Source organism: Aythya marila (assembly GCF_965140915.1).
Source record: "Aythya marila genome assembly, chromosome: 1".
NCBI classification, from domain to species: Eukaryota; Metazoa; Chordata; class Aves; order Anseriformes; family Anatidae; genus Aythya; species Aythya marila.
In genome coordinates, this window is record NC_139042.1 from 19,181,236 (window position 1) to 19,205,975 (window position 24,740).

The 24,740-nt window shown below is 39.6% G+C and overlaps 1 protein-coding gene across 3 annotated transcripts in view; it reads right to left on the reverse strand.

Annotated features, from left to right (window-relative positions):
- MICU2 (mitochondrial calcium uptake 2) overlaps positions 1-24,740 on the reverse strand; it is a 153,364-nt gene that overhangs the window by 63,990 nt on the left and 64,634 nt on the right. For all 3 annotated transcript variants that reach the window (XM_082776604.1, XM_082776605.1, XM_082776606.1), the window contains one exon: positions 1,566-1,713. In XM_082776604.1, the coding sequence (XP_082632730.1) occupies positions 1,566-1,713 (148 nt within the window). The remainder of the gene's footprint in view (positions 1-1,565; positions 1,714-24,740) is intronic.

Genomic DNA, 24,740 nt, shown 5'->3' on the forward strand with positions numbered 1-24,740 from the left:
GGAGTAACCAATTAATATGTATGAACTGCTAAGATTGAAAAACACTTCTTTCTCTAACCTTGCTTTCACAGACAACTGTCTGAAAGCCACACCTTCAACACTGAAAATTTCAGTACTCACTGTCTTCCACTGTTTCAGGCTGGAAAACTCAAAAGAAAATCCCTTGTAGGCTTTTAACTTACTGACATAAATTTTGAAGGGAAAAAAACGCTTTCCATTTGCCATATATTTAAAAAAAAACAAAGTTATTTTGAGAATCTCCATGACCTTCAAGCTCATATAGCCCTTCTAAGGATTTATATTCAGCTTAGTATAATATTAGAAATCGTGTGTCAGCAGGGCAGCCATGCACCCTTATCAGCTATAGATTTTTGGCAGACACAAGGTAACTCTTTTTTATTTTTTATTTTTATTACAGGTTGTTGTGTCCTATTTTTGGACCACCAGCAGCTCTGTAAACTCTGCTCTGTCCCAGGTTTCCCTTAAAATCACAGGCTTGAATCACTGTATGTTCAAGTCTCCTTCTTCCACATCTTTCCACAGTGCTCTGAATTCCCTTCTTTATTTCCTTCTTGATACCCTCGAGTGACTCTGACACTCCCTGCTCACTAGGCAGTGAGCAACAGAGCATCACAGGCTGTGAACAGTGTTTACTATACAACATGCTTCACAGGTCAGTTAGGATGTGCAGACTATCCAGCAAACAATTATTAAAGCTTGGATTTTCCCTTTCCCTCAGCGGATGTACTAACAGGGAACTAACAGGGAATTTGTTTTCTGAGTGACACTGAAACTTGGGGAACTTAACCTTCCTGAACAACTCGGAAGAAGCAAAAGATTCTTGGGAAAGCTATAAAAGTCTTTTTTTTTTTTTTTTTTTTTGAGAAAACAGACATATTGCTTAAAAAAATAAAATGGAAATTATGGATTAAAGAAGCTTAATGAATGAGGCAGATTAATGAGGTCAGAAAGCCATAAGGAAAACAATGCAATGTCCTAGCTCCTCCTCAAAGCATACACTTTTAAAAGTACATTTAAAAAAAACACCACCACCAACATGCAAACAATTTTCATTTTTTCTTAGCTAGGTTTATAAACCAGAAAAGATTTTAAATCAAAAACCTACAGCTGAGCTCTATACTTCATTGCACTCATTCACATCACTCCCATCACTGCCTCATCTAAAAAAAAGGTCACAGAGTACTTGAGTACTTTCTGGTAAACTGGACAGACAGATAACGGGGACAGGAATGACACAAGCATTATATTACAGTCCTACCATTTTCTGTGGCACATAAGTAATTGAGGAACTACATGCTGATCAGACATGCAAATTATGCAGAGACGTAATGCCATCATCAAGTCACCAGATTTCTAAATCATCAGCCTCACTTCTCTAGCGTACAAGGTGGTGCCTGTGAGAATCCATATGCACATTTATAAATTCGCTTCTGATGGCTGATGCCACTTAAAGAATCCTGTCCCAGTGATTTGTACATTACATCGTTAAGGGTACTTGCAAGTTCCTTTTCTCTCACAAATACAATGATGAGAAAACAACTTACGTTCAACTTGATCAAACATTACTGAGAACAAGAAATCTCTTGGTGTCATGTAATATTCTCCTTCATACTCCAGTGATGCAAAATGCATAAAGCGGTGCTTCCGAAGAGACAGTCTTTCAGCCATTTCCTCATTTGTAACGTCTTCCTTCTGAAACAGAAAAAAATCCATGCAGAAAGACGGCTGTATTTGTAGACCAACTCTGTAATTTGAAAGAATCCTATACCTCATCTTGATTAACTTCACTATTTAGTAGGTAGCCACAACAAGAGACTACCAGAAATTAAAGCTTTTATAGCACAGTCCTAATGAACAACATGCTTATGTGACATTCACAGTATTTTTTGGCCTCACTGAGAGCATGCTTTAACAACACAGATGAGCCAAATTAATGGCTTGCTGTTACCAAAGGCTGCCCTTGCTTCCCACTCCCCTTGCTCCTGGCCATATGGTCCTGCACCTCCCTGTTTGCCAGCTTTGCTACTTGTTGGACTATTGCTGAGCCAAATTCAGCTTGCTAACTCAACAAAAACCGAAACCAACCAAATGGTGAATAGTATTTTGCCAGGTTAATGTCTGGCTCACCAAAGGACTCACTCCTGAAGTTAACCATCAATTTATGGAACAAGCCCTAAGATGGGGGAACAATAATGTTCTGGTTTAAGCATGTGTGTATCTTCTAGAGGAGTTAGAAAAATGGGAAAACTGATTAAAGCATAAACAGTAAAGTCAGAGATGCTATCACCAAACCCAAAGATTCAATTAGTCAAGAAAACTAAAAACTTTCAACCGTCTTCCAAAAAAAAATTAACTACCGAGAGACCCATGAGGGAAATCATATGAGCTGGCAGTACTTCCGAAGAGTAGTAACAGCACTTATGGGCAGAAGGGGAGGACACAACTTCACTATGTTTCTCATAGTGAAACAGAGACATCTACATTTTAGGATTTCAGAAATAGCGAGAATAGGAAAAAAAGACACTGTAAAATTCAGAACATGCTATGCATATTTGAACATTAATCGTGGAATGATTTTACCACCAGCAGCACTCACTGCTAAAAGCTGTGAGAAAGTGATGGAGCAGCCTGAAGCTTTCAAACAAGGCTGAGTACCAAGATCTCAACTCGTACATAGTTGAAACGATCATGAAACAGCAGCATTGACCTGCAGCTTGGTCAGTGCCTGCGGCACTACTCAGCACTTGACGCAGACCAGTGGGTGCAGCCAAGGTAGGCCACGGCCTACTGAAAGGCAGCACTGAGCCTTCCAGGAAACGAATACTGCAGCTGGTGATGGGGTGACTGTGTGTTTTACACACATCCAGGGCCAGCCAGAAGGGAATGGGACGTTTAAAAGCTGTGATCAGGTTTCTGACACTGTCAGTTTTAACGTGTAATTCCTCCAGGATGGGGACTGCCAACTTGCTCTCCTCTGCTGAGTCTGAACAGTTGCAGAATCAAGCAGTAGCAGCTATACTTCCTCCAGCCAGCTGACAACGTGCCAGGGATTTGGGATGAAGTGGCAAAGACAGCAGGGGATCTAGCTGATACGACGAACATGCAAGCTGTTTTGGGATGGGTAGCTTCTAGCTCTTGAACTGGGCTCTGAAGGTAAAATGAAAACCATTAGGGTTTGTGATGATGGGGTAGATGAAGGATGTGGAGGACTGCTGCTGATACACATGCCACTGCAAATAATAGGACCAACTGTGGTCAGAGAGGAACGGCCAAATCCTTGGACTTGAAGCACTCCAGGAGCAGGGGGGTAGACCTCAAGCTGCAGCCATTAACCAGTCCATTGAAGAAAGTGTGACAAAATGGTTCAGTGGACAATGAGAAGGGAGAATTTCAACTCCATGTCATCAGCTTTCCTTTTTCTCTCCACACCATGCTCCCTAACTGAATCATAAGAGTTGGGGATCTCAAGACAATGGGTATTAGTGGCAAATCTATAGCCAGATCCTGGAAACAATTATCACATTCATACTTAATTATAGTTCTAAATATAATGCTGCAACCTGTCATTTAATCCCACCTCTTTCACCTTGCATTAGCACTAAGCAGTTATTTAAAATATTTCACAGAAGAATATGAGCAGCTATTATAGACAATTTTAGTTTCCCAATATAGTGTGCTTGCTTCCCTTAAAACTGGATTTTCAGTAAAGGTGTGGGGAGGGAGTAACAAGAAGAAAGATAGTGTTCAAAAAATCCTTATAATTTAGAATTAAAACAGACAAAATTCAATATGGAAGATGAATGAGGGGTACTTTTAAGTATCTAAAGCAAAGGTTTTGTTTTACATATGAGTATTTTGTATTGATATCACTGCTTTACACTTTTTCTTACATAGTATGGAGCCTCAACATGGTCTACAACACAAGACGTATGGTTGTTCTATGCTTCAGGTCTGTAAATTTTGGAAAATACAGTTTAAAAAAAACAACTGATGTACTCTGTGCTTTTGCTTTCTTCTTTTTACATCTTTGGGGGAACGAGTGATTCTGTAATTGCTTCGTTAACAAGATTCAACAAATATTGCATATATCAAATGAATAGTTCATAGTTGTAGGGTATTCACATGCAGCATTCTTATAAAAATAATCATCTTATAATAGCATGAGCAGTTTTTGCCCTACGGGAAATTTAAGACTGGAAAATTGCTTCATAGTTGTCCTTTAGCTAAAATTATGGAATGAAGACCAATCTGCTCAAAAACAAAATAAAAAAGTTTAGACAAAAAGTAAATGGTTAATCCTACCATACCTTACAAACAACCAGATTTTCAAGCTTCTGAAGCCTTGCAGTATTTGTCCAAATTCTGTCTAAAGCTAAACCTTGTCACTAACACCAAGACACTGAATTCAGCAATTCACATTTTACATTTTTATCTGAAATAGACAGGTACAAGTTCACATATTAACTCTGAACAGTGCCTTGTATCTGTAAGAAAATACATTCCCACCAGAATGATAATAATGTGTGAGTGCTTGGCTTCATCAAGCCCCTTTCCTTTCACCAAGTTAACAACCCCAATTTGCAAAACAGCCTTGGGAACAAGGGTTATTTCTTATGGAATTCATCTTCAGATACTATCACAAGTGAGATAAGCAAACCTTACAGGATGAAATGCATCAGCTGTAACAACTCCTATTATTTATTCAAAGTTTTGCAAAATTTTCAAAGTCCTGTCACTGTACAAGGATCTTAGCATCAGTTAAAGGCATTCTAAACCCTTCAGACACAAGCAAGAGCTGAGCCAGACCTAGACTAGAACTCAACTACTCACATATACCTGATTCCTCCTTCTGAATAGCATGTGCTCCTTGGACTGCAAATTCATGGCATACCAACAAAAAACACAGTTCCTACCAGTTACAAAGCTGACCTACCCAGTCGCTATAATGACAGGTATCTTTATTTCTATTCCTCTCCCTCCCTGTTAGTTTGGTTACTGTCACAGTCTTTACAGCATGAGAATGGAAAAAGGGGAAAAAAAAAAAAAGGGTGTGCAACAATCTGGAGTGCAGAAGTTTAAAATGAAAGCAAAATGTTTACTATTATCTCATATCCCGTGATTATGCTCTTTAAGAAGGATCACAAAGTAGACCTCAGTGAAAGACTGAGAGAGAAATAAGTAAACACAAAATAAAAAGCATATAAAAATATTTCAAAATGTTGAAGGGTTTTTACTTCCCCCCAGTCCCCCCAAACAGTTGTATGAATAAAGGCTGAAATTTTCCCAAATGGCTCTGCATTCTACACAAATCCTAAGGAAAAAAAACCTAATGGCAGGATTTCTCATATCTAACTTCATACAGCTACACCAGTAGCATCTTCATTACAATGTAGATTTTCATTACTTTACAATGAAGATGCTACTTCAGCACCCTTCATTACATTACAATGACAAGGTGGCTGAAGTTGGACCCCTGGAGTCCATCTGGTGCCAGCCCTGCCCAAGCAGGGACACCCAGAGCAGGCTGCCCAGGCCCACGTCCAGGCGCCTTTTGAAGCTCCCCAAGGAGGAGACCCCACAGCCTCTCTGGGCAGCCTGTGCCAGGGCTCCGTCACCCGCCCAGCACAGCAGTGCTGCCTGGTGCTCAGAGGGAGCCTCCTGGGTGCCCGGCTGTGCCCATGGCCTCCTGTCCTGGCACTGGGCACCACTGAGCAGAGCCTGGCTCCAGCCTCTCTGCACCTTCCCTTCAGGGATTTACAGACATAAACTTGGTTAATGCAGGCTCCCTTTATAGTGAGTGGGGAGGACAGCAGTTCTGGAGTACAATTACAGTGACTTGTTTTAGCTGTGTGCATAGAAAGTTCAGAAGATGCAAGGAGCGAGAGTGCCACAAAAAAGTTAACCTTCCTTCACTTTGTTTTGTTTGCAAACAATTGTTTGCACAATTTTATTGCATAAGAGAATGAAAATCTGGGCAAACACACTCTGAGGGTGGAAGCTTGGAGAAAAACAGTGGTTGGGGTGTGACAGGCTTCAGCCAGCACAGAAAGCGTGTAAGGAACATGTAGAAGTTTGTCCAGAGTGAAGGCAGCTGCATCAGTGGCCAAATACACAAACGTCACTTCTTGATGAAATAAAACTTTGTAACTACCATCTTTCCCACAATGTTTTCCAAAACCAATAATAATGCGTTTGAATTGGTTTAATACCAAGTAAGGACTCGAACCTGCTACATTTGGCATCAGAAAACAGAAATTCACAAGCACATTGTAGTGACATCAAAACATGATGACTTCTCTGGTGTAAGCCATATAGCCACAGTTTGACAAATAAATTCAATACAATTATTTCTGCAATTAAAGGACATTTGTCCTTTAAAGAGCTTCCTAGATAGTGCTGATTAAGCAGACTTACACTAATGAAACGTTGATATAGGCTTATAAATTCACTGCCATAGATGCAATGGCACACCTACCATTTGGTGCATTTTGGTACCAAAGAGCAGAACGCTGCAAAAAATTTATAGTCAAACTCCCCCTAGTTTTAAAAAGGAAAAGTAAATGTTACTTTCTTGAAATCTACTTAAGGCTGCTTTTTTGTTTTCTTTTGTTTTTATAATGAGAGGCAAATTGATATAACTAAAACAAGAGGAAGCTTACAAAACAAACGTCCTTACGTTCTTCTGTTATCACTTCTGTTAGATTAAAAAGCAAACATTCAAAAAATCATTGTTACATTCACTTTAAAGTTATATTAAGATCAAAATAGTGTTTTTTACAATGTAATGAGACATTTTGTACAACAAACTTTTGTTCTTTAAAGAATGGAGATATATAAATACTGCCACATTAAAACCAGTGATATCAATAAAATCAACTGTACGTAAATGCCAACGCACATCAATAAATGCATTTATTATTTCTGCTACAATTCCACTCTTACTGAAGTACTGAAACAGCCTGACTTTATTTTTTTCTCAATTGCTAACACTTAGTGCTTGTGCAGGTACAAAGGGTTTCTCCCAGTGGATCTCTGCCTAATGAAAGGACTTTCTCAGTCTCTTCCAGAAGCATTCAGCTGATCAAGGGACAGAGCAACCACTCCGGTACTGTCAACTCAATTACCTGTGCTTGGCTGTACACATTGCAGACTGCTGACACCACAGATGGAGAATCAACCTGGGTCTTGAGACAGTACAGATGGCTTTGCATGACACGGGACCTTCAGCGAGAGCCCTGTTGGATGAGGGGTGGCTGCATGGAGGGGCAGCTGGGCTCTCTGGTCTCTGTTCCTGTACCCCAGAGAACTGGGAGCGCTGTGCAGAGAAGCATCCATCATTTACCTGTGGATCAGCTCAGTGCTGGTGGGCTGGTTTGTGCCAACTATGATGGCTTTGACTTGATGCCATGCATATCTGCTCTCCCTGCTCTGAGCTAGCTTACTTCAGACCTCACAGAGACAGGGAAAAATAGAGCTAGCTGTGGTCAGCTGCACTGCCAGCTGCTGCCCTCGGACTGCCTCATTTTGCCTCCATTTCACCATATAAAACCAACTCTCATAACCTAAAAGAAGCATATGAACCTTACAAACAGTTTACTACGACTGTTCTTCAAACCAAAATCATCATTCCAGGAGGTGTTCTCTCTCTGCTTTAACTGTATTGCTTCTTTCCACCCAATTGTGTTTGCTGTTTCTGGACTACCCTTACCAGACATCAAGTTATTCCTGAAACTATGATTTTGGACACTCCTGATCCTGTGCAGAAGGTCTCCTGTGTCAGAAATCAGGGGACGTGGACATCCTGAAGCAGGTATGGGCCATGTCATGTAGCTACATTCAAAATATAAAAAACTTTGAGATAGCAGCTTACATGCTCGTGTAAAAGCCATAAATCCCCTCTCCCTCCCTGTTTTTCTCTTCACCAATATGTATCTCTTCTGCCTTTGGCAAACAAAGATGACTGACTCACAGAAGACAGCAAAGGATGAAAATAGGTGGGAAGAAGCTAGGAGCTATGAGTTTTTGAAAAAGATTAGAAGCATAACCCTCATTTCATCTGAGAGGGGATAATGATGAGTAGCTGTTCTAATCAATATTCCAAATACCTGACCAAAGACTGAATTAGAATTACATTTTGAAGAAAAGGCTGATTCAATCACTTAAAATTACGATTGATCTTCTTTTGAAGCACCCACTTAAAACATGCAGAGGGGAGCTCGCTCACTCTCAACACTTCAGTATCCTTCCCACTTCAATTAAGTTCTGAATAATTTCCAAGTACTTTCTCCTGAGTCATCCAAGGAGTCCTTCAGGGAAAAATGATTTGACATTCCTGACGTTTCTAAAAGCACTGACAAAGCATTCATTTTGCTCATAAAAATGCATGTACGGGGCAAAAGGCAGTGTTCTCCTCTTTAATTCTATTCCACAAACGGAGTTTCAAGCAAGGATAGGTATACAGCAGGAAGCAATTATGCATTTAAGGCTGGACTTCAGGTATTAAAACATCTGCAATCAAACACCTTAGGAGTTTCCCACAGCAGCAAGTAAGATACCAACATTCACATTTACTCAGAGGCAATGGGTGAGAAGAATCTATTACTATTTTCTTGCAAGAGACTCTTGCAAGGGTAATTGAAAAAGACTTTTTGATTGACTTCAGCTTATTTCTGTCCTCACCAGTGCCACATAAGATGAAACTAAAGCATGGAGAACTACGCTGAATTAACGTTAAGGCTGGGGCTGAAATTCCATCCTTAACTTGGTCTATTGTGTGCGGCCAGGGCCAGCGGTGGGGGTTCCCACGCGCCGCATGTCCTGCAGCACCGCAGCACAGCCGAACGCATTAGGAATGAGGTTTCGGCTTTAGCTGGGAATTCAGTTGCCTTTGTGGCTTTATGTCGAACCTCCAGCATTAATTCGAGAATGTAAATGGTAAAGCTACAGCAGCCGATGGCGTAGTGGAATTTAATGGCACAAAAAGGACTCTACAAGGATGCAAGTGTTCTCCTCTGCGGTAGACACAGCAATGGATCAGCAGTGGTCGGCTGCTGGCGTCTGGGGGCATTACTGAAGGCCTCGTTTCCTTCTTGGCTTCCTGCACTGAGAAACGCCTAAAGGCAATAACATCATTTCTTAAAATTAATTTTCAGATTTATGTAAGGATTCAGGAATCTGTTCATGACTCTCTTAATTTAAGAGGCTAATAAGGAATTCATGGTGTTCAGTTTTTGGCTTTGATTTTTCTTGGAATGAAAAATAGCAAGCTTCAGTCAAATAAAAACCATATATTTATTGCATCTTTAAACTTTTTTAAAAATACATAAAATAAAAATGAAGGATTACATAAATAAAACCTTGATAACCCTTACCTTCTGTAACATTGCTAAACAAATTCTCATCCATCCAAAATGTAGGCACTTTTGTACAAACTCAAATATTTGCAGCTTTGTATGAGTTAGAATTACTTAAAATAAGCTTATATAAATATCACTCCCTTAAATTTAAAGTGGTTTTCTGATTTCATTTTATATATTTCTATTTGCACAAATTTATTGTCTTGGTGTACCTACACCTGTTTTCCATCTTAATTTATTTTCTGTATACTCAATACTCTACATTTTCCAATTGATTTTCTGTACACATTTTTTCTTTCTTTTTCTTTCTTCTTCTTCTTTTTTTTTTTACTCTACTCCTTTCTATATAATTTTCTTATTTTGCCTTGTTGTATCCTTTCACTGCTTTTCTTTCCTCTACCATCTGTACATCTTATTCCACATTCCCTTTCCCTTGGAGGAAAAAAATAAGTTATAAAACATTTTTTCTTCTCTGAAAAGACGATAAATGCTTGTTTTTTCTGCTTGAATCAGGAAGAGTTAATTTGCACCACTCATTTTATCTGCTGTAAGGATAGCCAAAGCAGTGTGTGGGAAGTAATTAAAATCCAGTTGGTGCCAGCAGGCTCTCTGGCAGCCTTACGTTTGGATCCATTAATTCACACTAGATCTACAAACGGATTTAGCGACTCTGTATCAAATTTCTCTAAGTCGGATGAAAACTTTGCAGTGAACTTGTGTCATAATTGTATATCAATTTCAACTCAATCCAATTTGAAATGATCAAAATAACAGAAAATGTAACTTAACCTCAAACCCTGCTGCACATGTTAACATCCCTAGCACGCATGAAGAATGCACGGAGGATAAAGCTTGGAGCTCAAGGTTTAAAAGTTTCATACAACGCAATGATTTATAGATGAATAAGGATTTTGACAAGAAATCCATGCAAATATGTCACTCACAGAAAGCTCAGGATTCTAGTATTGAAGAACACTTGTATTGCCAAAAGAGTTTGAGCTTTCAAATAAAGAACGTGAGCCCTATATCATGTAGAATCTCGATCAAATTCATCAATTTCCAAAACCTACATCAAGTTAAAGGCATAAGAAAAGCAAAATGTTCTAATGAAGTGCTTTTATCTGTATCAGGGTTTTCAACATTCTTTTTTTGACATGGCAGATCAGGTCTGGACCTAAAATAAACCAGGGAAGAAGAGAAAAGAATGGCTGTTTGGGAGACTGATGTCTGCTTGAAAAAAAGTTCTAGGTACCCGAAGGACTGTTTAACAGTGTGAAACTAGATAAACAACTATGTTACTAAAAGCTCGAAGTCTTGAAATCCCAAGACTGACAAAAATACTTTCTTGGGAATCACTTCTGAGACAGAGAACAGGCTGTTAAAATTACTGGTTAGTGCAACCGGAGTGAGAACGGAGTACCCTGGCATCTGAGCACTCCTCGCACTGCTGAACACAAATAGTCCAAAATTAGCTGCAGCCCCTTCTAGGCAATAACAGGTGCCAGGCCCCTCCTTTCTTTCAAAGAGCTGCTCAGACAATTAGGCTGTGCTAGATCTAGCTAGGCACAGTTATGTTTGAAGCAGCAGCTGAAGAGTTTATTTGCATCTAAAATCCTGAAATTTTTATTTTGAGTCTTTCTCTCCCACTCTTTTATTTCATGGCGATCAGACCAAGCTGGTGTACACACAGCAGGTCTTCATCAGCTACTAGAACCTTATCGAATGGTGAATATAACTGAATGTAAGGATAATACTGAAAAAGGTCTCAGTTCAAAAGGTGTTTTAATTTCAATTCTTTAAGTTTCAATTCTAGCAGAGCTCACTTTTTAAACGAACTTCAAAAGAAGTTGTAAACTAACACACTTCCACCAACAGAACATAACAAAGGCAGAGAAGGTCCACAAGCTCTAACGAGATGGAGAACCAGTTCATTTAACAAACCATACATTTACACCTCGACTTGCAAGTTATCACACCGCACTACTTACTGATTCCACCACTGTGGCTGGTACACTGCTCAACACACTTGTCTACAAGGACTAAATAAATACATACAGAACAGCAGGGGACCACGCAGAGCCTGTGCTCACCCTGGGCTTGCAGATCTTTAGGGTTTCTCAAGTTAATATACGTTTACCTTGTATGTGTGTCTGTGCTGTAGAACGAAATCATATAGCCCTTTCAAATGGCTTCTTGCTTTGTCTGGCAAGGCAGAGAATATCTCTACCTGATCTATTCCAAACTACATCAAGAGATAATCCATTTATTACATCATGGTTCAGTTTGACTGCATGGACTTCAAAATGGGATTATATAGCTCTGAGTTTGATAAGTACAACTTGAAATTGTGGGAAGTTTTGTGGTCCAGCTCATGCCAACTGTAAGGTGCTACATTTTTACCTGGATGCTTTACAGCTTTGAAAGCTTTTTACTGTCATGGTGCTTGAGCCTGTAACGACTGTACAGTCAGAAAGAAAAGGTTAATGGCTTTAATAGTACATGGTGGAGTGATAGACAAGTTTTCGCTCTGAACTGGTAGACTAATGATTTCTGGAAACATTGCAAGTAAGTAAGAATCTAAAAGAGAAACCAAACTGCTTATGGCAGAAACAGCAGACTGATCAAAAAGAATGCAACCCCAAAAGCAAGACTGGAAGAAGATAACAAAAAGGTGAGAAGACTTTCCAATAGGTAATGTAAGCAGTACAGGTTCAAAAGCAAAATAAAGGAATGAAAAGCCAAGGATGAGGGAGTTAGATCTGATGTAGTAGTGTGCAAGTAGACTGTCAAGAATTTCATAGCTAAAAAAGGGTTAAATTTCCAATGAAATACTCTTGGACTTAAACAGTTGCATTGTGTGAGCATTTAATGGTTGTGCAGATTTAAATATATCCATATCTATGTATGAAAAGAGGCTACAATGAAGATGGCTACAATAAGGTACATAAGGATTGAGCAAGAAATGGTAGATATAATAGTATGGGAATTATGACAGTACTTTGTTTAGTGATAATGGGAGCAGAAAAGTAAAAATAAATAAATAAATAAAATCCACAAAACCAAGACTACACAAACTAAAACCAAAACCCACCAGAAATGTCTTTGAAAAATTGGTCTTGCAAACCTTTTAAAACAACTTTGGAGTGCCTCTGCATACACTCTGTGGTTGCACGCACTTCCAAGAGCTCTGTGCACCCTCCGTTTGCAACGAGATGCCCCCAGCGCCCTGAGAAGGCACGGCACTGCCACGGCATGATAAGGACAACACGCTTCCAGGGAAACACTGTCAGAGGAACTGCCTCCCTGTCATCAGGAAAGGCTGCCGTTTGCATGTTTTCAAAACACTTTGCAGAACACCAGTCTTTTTTAAGCATTGTTGTTCACGTGTTTGCACATCCCAAATGTTTTAAACAGTGGCTGAGTAAACAGCGCCTTGCAGAAAACGACATGGAGAGCGGCCTCACCAATACGTGCTGCCTGCCAGATAAAATTACATGTTAAAAGGCATGTACTTCAACCAGCCAACTTTTAACCTGGGTACTTTGGACTTGCTATGCCAGGGAACGTCCATCCCAGCACTGGGGCTGCACTACGGCAACTCTCTGTGCCTTACAGCTGCTGCCCAGGGTACCGCAGCGCTGGCCAAAAGCAAGCACGCAGCTCACACAACCTGTGGGCTGGACATTGCTTCTCTGCCATGGATAACCACCCTCAAGCAGAAATACCCTGTGAGCTCATCTTCCTGGACGAAGAGCTGCAGTTCTGTATAGAAGATTAAATGCATCTCAAATCAAACAAAGCAGGCTGCTTAAATAAGGCTTCAAAACACTCATAACATAGCCTCAAAAAATAATTAAAAAAAAAAAGATGACAATCTTAAACATGCCAGTATCATATAAGCTAGCCATTTTTGGTTCCCGTAAATGAGTGCTTCTATTTATCTGCAAATACTTTAAAAGAAACTTGTGTTTGTTATGGCTTTATCCATATTACAGAGTCTCCCTTTTTGAAGCTTTTGACCTAAAGAAAGCTCAGTTGAAAAATGCAGTGAAGAAAACTGTGAGCTGGTGTTAAACTCTGAGACAGGAGCACTGCATTTTATCTTCCTGGAAAAAAAAGAGATCTCCTTGGTCACAGGATCTACAAGCTGGTGCTTTAAGGCTGTTTTATTCCACAAATCCATTTAACAGTGTCACAAGTCCTTGCACATCATACCAACATACATACCCATTGTACATTGCTGTGGTGGCTCTACACACCAAAGAGACTTAAAAAACATCCTGCAGTAAAGGAGTTAGTAATTTTGCCTTTTTTTTATTATATTTTTGTTTTGAAAAAAAAAGAAAAAATAGAAAATGGCATGCAAATGCATAAGCTATTGCTGTATATATTGTGAATTAAAAAATAAAATAAAATATAAAGTGCTCTTTGAAATAAGAAAAGGCCAAATAATGGGCAATACTCAAAAAATATTATACCCCTAAGAACACAGATATGAGAATCCTAGACATGACAGATCGCTGGAAACACAGAAATACTGTGCTCAGAATGAGTCAGAATTTCCTTCAGTGATAATGTGACCATTACAATGCTAACTACATTAATGATGCCCCAAAAGCTTGAAAATGTCCTAGGGGGGGGAGAGGGGCAGTTTCCCAGGTTTTTCTTCAGCCCTTTTATAATGACCTTTTCCAGGGTAAAGACACATGCAAATGGTAAAAAGAAATATGTGAATAAAGAAAAAAACAACAGGTATGCTCCAGGTTCTTCTCCATAAGCAAACTGAAAACAAAGCAAATCCATAGCTGAATCTGTCACAAAACACTCTTAACTCTATTAAAAGTCTTACAGATTTGAAACCCCATTATTACCTATAGTTGTACCAAGATATTTTCTCAGTTCTCAGAGAGCCTGGTACTTAAAAAGGTGGCATAACTGATGGGGAGCTAACTGATTAGGTTGCCATAGAAAAAGACTTCTACCACCAAACCTCTCGAAGCATTAAGCAGCATCTGTGAAGTGTGAAATTCTTCACTTCTGCGCACAGTGAACTAACACTACTAGCTAAAACTTCCACAGTGGCAAATTAATCAGAGAATAACGACATGCAGAAGAAAGAAAACAGAATCCCTTTATAGAGCTTGCCTTGCCTTTCTTTCTCTCCCTCTCTTTTTATTTCTCATTTATAAGGTTTAGTTGCATCCATGAAAAACGGCTGCCAAGCTGAGCTCTGCAGAGGACGGGTCAGCCTCCTGCTTGGGGGGCTTAGTGGGTCCCAGGAGGGACCAGGAACAAACATCCGCGTGTCCTGTAAGATTAATACAACAATAACAACAAAGTACTTTCAACCGCAAGAAATGTTTTTACTGTGATTAAGTTGTAAAGTTATATTTATTTCTCCATAAAGCTGCTGACTTTGCTTCTAAACAAATCATTTGTTTTCTGGAGGAGTGAATGAACTTGTGACAATGCTGTGTGTAAAACCTGCATGTCTTAAAAGACACTATATTTTCCAATGCCTAGACTTATTTTTCCTAGTCTCACTTATTTTTTTAAACTTTCTACCTATGCAGAATTTTTCTCCTAAAGCATTTGCATTTGACACAGAGATCGCACACGGAAAGAGTGGATGAAGAGAGACAGCTGAGAAACGTGCAGGATGCACGGTTCTGCTGGGCCACTTTTTGCCCAAAAAATCAGAAACCACAACCAAAGTCTTATCTTATTTCTGATAGTCCTGCTCTTTAATTAGTCCTGTGATTTTCAACCATGTTTTCTAGTGTCTCAGTGTTCAAAAACGTAACGTTACTCAAAAATCTTTAATGCTGCTTGTTCAAATTGACATATTTACTTTCAATTAAGCAAGCACTATTATCTGAAAGGATTCCCAAAGATCTGTGCAGTATTTCAAGTCCTCAGTAGACTGCAGGATGCATCGTACTCCAGACTGCTAAGCGTGATGCCAGGAGCTGCAGCACATTGCTGCATGGATCACAACTTTTAAAATCAGCTTCTGCCAGCTTCTAGCAGGAAAAAAAGAAAACAAACCAAAACTAGAATAGGTGACAGAAAGTTAAGGGCACCAAAAGGAAGTAACAGAACCTTGCATTCATTACATTTGTTAAATTTACAGCCACATTTTATTTGCAAAGAGAAAATGACTTGCTACCTCTGAACCAGGCATCAAGAAAAGGATATTAGTGCAGGATATTAGATTTATGAAATGTGAAAAATCCATTTTCCATTCTGTAGCTTCAGCAACTATTACCCCAAAACCCAAAATAAATTTGTTATGAAGCACTGTGAATGCAGTAACACTGACAAATAGGTATTTCGATTGGTGCCATTACAGCGTGCAAAACCAGCGCGCTCCTGGTTACAGCAGAGCTGTAACGACCCTCCATTTTTTTACTGCTCTGTATAAATTTAATCCTCCAGTTTGGAGCTTTCCTTCCATACCAAAAGCTCAGGTAGGTTTCACTCAATCCTCTTTTCAAAGCCAATTGCTGTTGCACTGTTAGCGAAATAGTCATCTCACAACACAGCACTTCTTCTCTGCAGCATTTCTTCTCTGCAGCATCTGAATCTAGCCAAAAAACCCAAAACCAACCAACCCCACAACCCGTACCTGTTCAGCCATCTATTTCTGTGTTACATCCCTCTGTACCAGAGACAAGCTGCTTTCAGTCATCCTGGCTGCACCCTGAACTGCTTCTCTAGGTGCTGTAGTGCCATTCTAGTGGGTCACCAAGTGCCTGCTGACTTTCTTTTTCAGGACCTGTGCGGTTATCAGCGTTGCTTCATTTATCAAAGCTGCCATATTCTTGGAAGCAGACTGCTCTTTGTACAAACAGTTCATTTCTTTGGGAGGTCCAGAACTCAATCTGATGCAATCCTCCCTTCTCCTCTTCAAATTTTTAAAGATTATCTCTATCTCAGGCTTCTTTTGTGAAATAGTTTGATTATAGCATGTAATTCAAAAGGTATAAAACTGTAAAAAACAGATTGAGTCAAATTAATGCTGTATTTGTCCAACCTGTTTTCTGTTAATAAAAAAATAACCTGTCAGAAATCCTAAGACCTCAGGCACGCCCACATTTTTCAAAGACAGACTGCCTGTTTGTAAATGTTTACAGTACAAACTAAAAATAATGCTAGTTGGTTTCTTCCTCCTCCGCTTGAAAAGATTCACCATCCAAAATTTCAATTTAACAATTCTAAAGCACAAATTGATGACTGGATTTTTAGCTAGTCCATGAAAAACAGATTCGTTCTGGATCTGTAGCTAGATGCTTATTTCACCATACATTAAGTAAGAGAACATATTGCATCTTTCACTCATTTGCTTAAGTCTTACAAAACTGACTTTAGAAATAACTCATACAAAGAATGAAGACAAGATGTTTACCACGCTAGCCATATTTTCTAATTTAAGACACTGCTGAAATTCTCCAGAATAGTTTTTCACAGAAAATGACTTTCATGTACTATTTCCCATTTGCCACAAAACTTTAGGATGACATACAGCCTGAACAGGTTAAAAGCAAAGAATGGGCTAGCTGGACCAACCATAAAAATGCTGAATTTGCTTCATTTAAGAAAAGGGGATATTATGAATTTATCAGTAACATTTGAGATATTAATGCCATTTCTTTTTTATTATACTAGAATGTGACAATGCAATCTATGCAACTTGCAATACAACATCTTCAAATGCAGCTCTGCCCTTATATTAAGTGGCTTTTTAAATAAAAAAGGAATTCATTTTGGACAGACCGAGCAGTCAGACAAAGGTTTTAGAGCATAACCCCAAGAATCTTTATTTCTCCCATCTCCTTACTGGAAAAACTACCATGTCCAACAGCTTAAATGGCATTCAATATCACATTGCACAACAGATTGTGCTTTTTAAGACTCAAAATAGGAAGCCTAATGTTCCTCCACTAACACCTTCAATGGTATTATCTTGGTTTGCATGGAAACACAAGGCAAATATCACCAAAACCTAGGCTCAAGACCAGACTTAGGCTCCAGACTGTCAAGAGATGCAGATCCTGTTAAATCTGGTGGTATGGCATATTTTCCAGGCAACTGAATGGAAAACACATGGAAAAAGAGGAAAATTTATTTGGCTGTGTCCTGGACATAGGACATTCTCTGCTTCTTGATTGCAGAAGATTGTAAGTGCCCATTTTTGTCAAGAACAGGGAGACGCTATTTCCTCTGCAACCACAAAACTTGAAAAGAGTTCCTAAAAATATCACTGAAGCCAGTAGTGAAATGGGTAAAAACTAATAAAAGGGCTATTCTTGATGTGGACAAGAATAGGAAAAGGAAACACCTTGGAAACACCTTGTCCATTTTGAATAGCAACGAAAGACAAATGAACATTGCTTAGGACACCACTGCATCTAGTGCATGCGCTCAGTCAAGCTCAAGCTCTCCTTGCCACTACCTCTATGCTGGTGACCTTTGGGGAGCATCTGCAGGGAAGAACAGGGTCCCAGGGCACCCCTTACTGCCAACAGACATACAGTGTTGCATAAACATATAGTTACGTGGATGCCAACACTTTATAATATTTTATCAGTTATGAAAATAGTGAAAATAGCCAGCTCAAATAAAAGTCAATTTGTAAACTCAGTAATATTTGTTTTTAATGGAGAAATTTTTGAAGGATACATATGGTATTAAAACTCATTTTGTTATAAAACATTCACCTGAAGTAGTTACACTGATGCCCTTTTTCTAGCAGCAGAAAAAGTGCTTGGGCACATCTTTGGCCAAGGCACTGCAGAGCCCACAGCCTTGACTTGCCAGCCTGGGTATTTCAACTTTGTGACCTGCCAGGAGACAAACAGATTTAAAAGCACTTTTACTCAGAAAAGCAAGTAAATGCACACATATACAGCAAGATTTAAGCTCATGCTCAGAGCTGAACTCACACACATGTCTTGGCCAATCTATAAAGTATTAAAAAAAATAAATGTTTCCCTGAATATGGGCAGAGACACCCTCAGAAGAATGGAGGAGTGCTCAGATCAGGTCTGATGGACCAGATGAGGTCCAATTCGTCCACTAACCCTTCTCCTTCCTGATCATCTGGGGCTGCAGGGTTAGAGCATCTGAATGAAGAAAAATTTGTACTTAAGGACCCAGTAGCAGTCTGCCTGCATTGATTTGTGCACTGGCCATCCACAAATGCTTAGGAAGGAATAAAAATATTCTCTCAGTATTAATCTATTTTGAGCTCAGGGACATCCTGAGCTGGATGTGGTTTCTATGTATTTAACAACCCTTGGTTATGTCACTGTCTGGCACTTACCCAACATCTCCTTCAGTCCATGCAAACTTTTAGCGACTTTAATGACTTCTGGCATGGAGTTTCACACATCTAGTGCCTATTGTGAAGAATTGCACAGTGGATAACAGACCCTGGGAATGACACGTTTATGTCAAATTATAAGCTAGCCTTGTGGCTAAGGGAAATTTAAATACAGTTGATTATTTCTCTCTCCAGGACAGATATTTAACACACGTAAGTTTTCTAGCCTCAAAGTAGAGGTAAAAACCCCACCTTCATAGGTACAGTTTCCATATCATTTCACAAACTACTAAATAATGAGATGATATCACCACAATCTTTTTCATTAATGATCTATCCTGGGATATAAAACTTCAGTTGTAGGAGAAAATGCGCTTTCTTTATTTCACTAACCAGTCCTTTAAAAATTCTCTTTTACAGGCCACCTCTTAAGTCCCTTCTTATCCATTTTAATAAACATTACTTAATAGCTCTGCACACTGCCAAATCCATTATCTTAAGCTGTAAATTGATAGCTGGAAAAAAATGCTTTAACTTTGAGCTGAATAAAAGCATTGTGCTTGCTGTATATTTTGTTTTCTTCAAAACTGCAGCTGCACATTTTGAATTAAACTATACATGGCTGTACCTGACACCGATCTATTTTCTCACACTTTATTGATCTCATTGATCCAGTTAGAGCATTTTTATGATTGCCAAACTGTTTTAAGGGAACATCTAAGGCTCTTCAAACCCGAGTCTTGCGACTATATATATGCCACACTTCTTTAGCTCTTGGAAACAATCTGAAGTGATGTTACTTTCAGAAGTGGGTCAAAAGCAGTAGTTGAAAAGCAGGTTTTCTTGTATTTAATTATTAAAGAATTACATTTTAAAAGGCATCTTTGTTTTAGAGATGTTCCTGAAGTGATACAGGAGCTGGAGGGATAGGGAGGAAAGGGAGGTCTGGAATCATGGTGATAACAGAATCCATTTCTGGTATCTAAGTTGTAGAGGTCCACAGCAGGAGACTGCTTCTTCCCACTGATTCCAGGGGGCCTTGAAGATCAGGCTCCTCAGTTAGGCATTTAAAGGTATCTAAATGCAGATGAATAAAGCACCAGGAATCTCTCAGTAGCAGTGCATGGCAAACCTCTGCAAGGCTTTGAAAAAAATCAGGGATATCAGAGCATACTTGCCAGGGGAAATGCATCTCCTGGACCAGTTCTAACTCATTGCATTGCATTGTGCTTGCACCATAACACGCTCCCAGAAAGGCTCACGTCTTCAGGAAGGAAATTCTCGCTGGCCAGAGATGCTTTTAAGTGCAGTTAGAGTACCACCAAATGGCACGGCCACTTGGACAGAGCTTCCTCAGGAAGCAGAGAAGAGGCATCAAGCCAGCTGAAAGCAAGGACCCATTTGGGAGGGCACAGAAGGAGATCTGGGCACAGGTCCCTTTGTGTTATCTCCCCCAGTTGCTTGCATTTTCTGTTGAAGTTTCTAGCTCTTTCTCAAGTAAAGTTGCTTTGCTCTTTTTGTGCAGACTCCTGCAGTAGCACTTCCTTACGGTTTACTCTCAGATTGTGCTCCACATCATGCACACTGCGCAGATGCTGAATAATTAAAAAAGGTCCCACTGGCTTGGACTCTGCTTCTGGCAAGTCACAAAGTTCTTAAAGAGCTCCTTTAAATTGATTGTATCTGTATTTAGAAATCTATATCATGAAAGCTGTTTAGTTAAAAAGATGAGAGGAAAAATGTAATAGGAATTTGGCTTATATAAACTTTACCCTAAATTCTAAAATCAAACATTTGTGTACATGAAGCTACTACAAATATGACCTGGTTCATGAAGCTGCCTGAATGTGCAGCACAAAGCTTTCCCCATCAGCACATTAATCTGCTGGCAGCTCCTGGTCAGATGACTAAAAGCCAATTTTTAACGTGACAGAGGGTGAGCACTGGAAAACAAAATACTCTGCCCAGGAGACAGTCAAAACCAGCTTTTTACTGCAAGATTGACACCTTACAATACCGATGACAAATCACAAAAAAAACAACCACAACTTTTCATGATCTATATGAAATCTGTGTCTGTCAGCATTAAGTGCAGAAAGGCAATATATTTGGATTATTTCTGAGGACTACACTGTCAATTTAGGAGCTATCACATAAATGCCCTAAACCCTGCTCCAGCCAGTATTTTCATCTGTGACCTGAATGATGGAAACTGAAATGGAAATAAAACTGAGAATAATAAGTAGGCCTAGAAATCATGATCTATGAGGAAAAGCTGAAGAGAAGCCTTTACACTGCAGGCAGCAAGGTTTGCTACATCATTTCTAAAGTGCTTCAGGTTCATCTTCTGCATACTGCCAGAAGCCACCTCAATCTTCCTTGCATCCATGTCCCTGCCCCTCCATCCCAAGCGAGAGGAGGGACAAGGCACTGTCCCACCCCAGAGGCTGTCAGGCAGGACTTGCAGAGAGCTGTGAGATGAAGCAGCTCCCTGACCCCACAAAATCTCTTTGGAGGTGCACAGAGACTGGTAGATGCCAGTGTATGGCAGGCTCTCTGCTGGCTGGGAAGTCAGTGGGAGTTGAGGGGAAAGGGTCTGCTGCCTTCCAGAGGAGTGAGATATGGCCCAACACTCAGTAGAGGCTTGCTTTAATGAGAGGCTATCTTCCAGCTTGCACTAAGCCATCATTCAGAGTTAAGAGTGGAAGCACAACTGCCATTCACACTGGCTTCTTTTTCTTGTCTACAAAGCTCTTGGGCTTAGTAACTCCCTTTCTGAGCTCTTCCACTCCCTTGGTAATGTATACCTCATGTATACCTCATGTACGTGGAATTTAGGCACCGGCCTCAGAGGGAGTGTATCCTGATTTCAAGGGTACCTGCCTAAAAAGTAGAATCACAACATGTTTAGTGCAGGCTTCGACTGTGTAGCTTCACAGAAATCTTAAGAAAGAAACAATTCCAGCATATTGAACAAAAAGAGTATCACAAAACTATCCTCACCAGCACAGCCAGTGACAACAGAGGACAAGCTGAGACCAAGTCCAAGATTTGCAAAGCTGGGTATCAAAATGGAGAAGGTTGCCAGGAGGAGGTAACAATTTTTGCCAAGTTGTACAAGTTACTTTCTCAAACATCAGTCCAATCACGCACTGGATTAATTTTAGATCCAATGACACAGATAGCTAAGTGCAAATCAGAGCAATTTTCTTCACAGAACTGAAGTCCACGGAGTTATCCCTCGTATTATTCACATGCAGTCTTACTGCAGCTGCGACAGCTAGGTAAGTATCAAGAAAAGAAAGAGCTAAGTAACCCACTCAGCCATGTGCTGACTCCTAATATATATATATATATATATATATATTGCTTAAAATAGCTTAATTGCTTTAGCATATTTTCTCATCTTAGTCATAATTTTACCACTTACATAAATTTTGAATACCATATTCCTTTTTCTCCCATTTTTTTTTTAATGGAAGAACCAAAGTTGACAAAGCAGCAGATGCTCTAGAATAAATTTCCAAACCTTTGGCATATCATACCTCATTATCCTGAAATGGCATCACAGAGGCACTAAGCAGGCAGCCCTAACTTCTGGTCGCAGAACTTGGAAATACAAAAAGCACAGGCAGAACGAACACGTTATGAACACAGCATGAAGAATTGAGGTGCTCCCCAATGTACTTAAAAACAGTCTTAGCAGATGCAGAAGCATAATTCGTAGTTAGAAATCATAGTCCTCTGTCCATGTCCCCCACGTTACCAGCTATAATTAGTCTGAAAACTACGGTCATGCAAGTCGTGAACTTCTAAGAGTGAAAAGAAGGGAAAATGGCTCAAAATGTCTGTTCTTAATTTTAAAAACTCAATCACAGATGTCTCACTGATTGTCATTCCCTTTAATTCTCTTTATGAATTCTGTGGAATGGATGTGTATTTTGTGTACCATCAGTCTTCCTGATACAATGTATTCCAAATGCTCGAGGCTCTTTCTATGAAGTTCTAAGTTGCCCACTTGGACTCTATTGCCCCATTTTTAAGATTACTCCTATTTTTTATGTCATACAAAGACTACATGTATCATTTTTATTATATCATCTTCCATAATCTTTATACATAAAGTATTTATCTTTGTTACTTGTTTTGCACTTTCCCAGACAACATCTGCCTTGTGTGGCGCAGCGACCAATACTACACGCAGTATTCCAGATGGAGACTAACGCCCCTGTAACTGTATCACCTCTTATTTTGCATTTTATCCCTCTGATACAACCCAGTAACTTACTTTCTTGCAGCTGTGCACAAGCCTCATGGTTTCAATGATTTTTCCACAATAACCTTCAAATCCTTCTCCTAGTCAGTGTGCTGAATGATTGTTCCATTTCAGCACACACTGTGTTTCCTTTGGTTTCTTGCTCCCAGACTAATTATTTTACATTTTTCCACAGTGAACCACATTTGCCAGCTGTTGGCCCAGTCACCTAAACAGTTCTAAATCCTTTTATATCTGATTGTATTGCTCCTAATTCACTGCTATGAATTTTAATACCAAAAAGAAAAAGAAAAAAGAAAAAAGAAAAAAAAAAGGAAAAAAAAAGGTGGTGGTGGGGGAGGAATAAATCTCTGTGCACAAATATACATTACTTATATGGAGGCCATATGCATGTGATCAGTATAATTTATCATACGGTTTTGCAATCTATCAGGCAGCTTTGCCCACCTCACTAGCATTTTTCCAATAATCCATCTCTGCTGGGACTACTTCTAGCACTCCACACTCCTGAGCAGCTTCATACAGCTGCCATGAAAAAACCTGCCACAAAAAAAAGACACTTTTATTTTCCCCAGTGTAATCCCGCCACTTCAAATCACACTTACGTGACGTTCAATATTCAGTCGGCAATATTCCATTTGGGATTTGTGACATATTCATGGCTATTTCTTGTGAACCCTTAAGAATGGAGGTGCGAGCTAGGTTCATCAAACATCCACAACCTCTACCTATTTAAGATTCTCAAAGCATCTGCTTCCAAATCCCAGTTGCAAAAAATCTACTGATAATATCATTTTAAGACAACAACATTGTGTGGTGTAAGATGATTTTTGTAATTAAGACTTTAATTCTCCTTCCTAATTATACTACTGATGTAACATTAAAGGAGTTTCCGCTCATCCCTGGTGAACAGTGAACACTGACCACCTTAGTGCGTGTATGTGGGGGACAGACAAATTGCTAGCAGCCCTACAGCCCAATCTCTTAGTTAGGAAAGCCCTAAATTGCTAATTGCTCGTGAATTTTTAATCTCTGGGAGCTTAGTGCAGAACTTTGCATTGCATCAGTGCAAAGCACTACCAGCATTTCCATTTCAAAGTTCACAGAGTTAAAACTCGTGGCTTAAATAGTGTGCTACCACCTTCTCACTCAATGGGCAATCTGCTGAACTCACCTAGTGGCTTAAAGCCTCCTGCACCCCTTTATAATCTCCCTTTTCTTCACGTGTGAAAGAACAAAGTTGAAGCATCTGCCACTCTTCAGGCTATCAATCCAGGGACCACTTCAACAGTGCCGCAGCACCTGTTAAGCCCTGTGCTTTCAGCTTGGAGAAGGCTTTAGCAAAACTCGCAGGCTTCAGCCATTTCTTTCACCCAATCCCCATCCTCTGTCATTAATTCCTCTTTCATATAATTGTGCTGTTGTAGTTTTACACTTGAGACTACCAAAGGCATGTTTTAAAGAACCATGAATGATACATCTGCGATGCCATTTCTGTGGCATTACATGAAAGTATTTTATAAAGTACAAGTTAAATCTAAAAACTGATATAAGCTGGTACTGACTGGCTGACAGAAGTGGTGTGGGACCTGAATTATCTTTGGAGGCAGCGTGCAGTGCCGCATTAGTATTTGGCAGCAGGCACGTCCTACCTACACTAAAGAAATGCTGCAGAATAGTAATCAAACTCCCAAATTAAATGAGCTCTGCATTTTACCTAGAGAAATCTGAAACAGCAGTCTGTGCTTAAACATTCTGACAG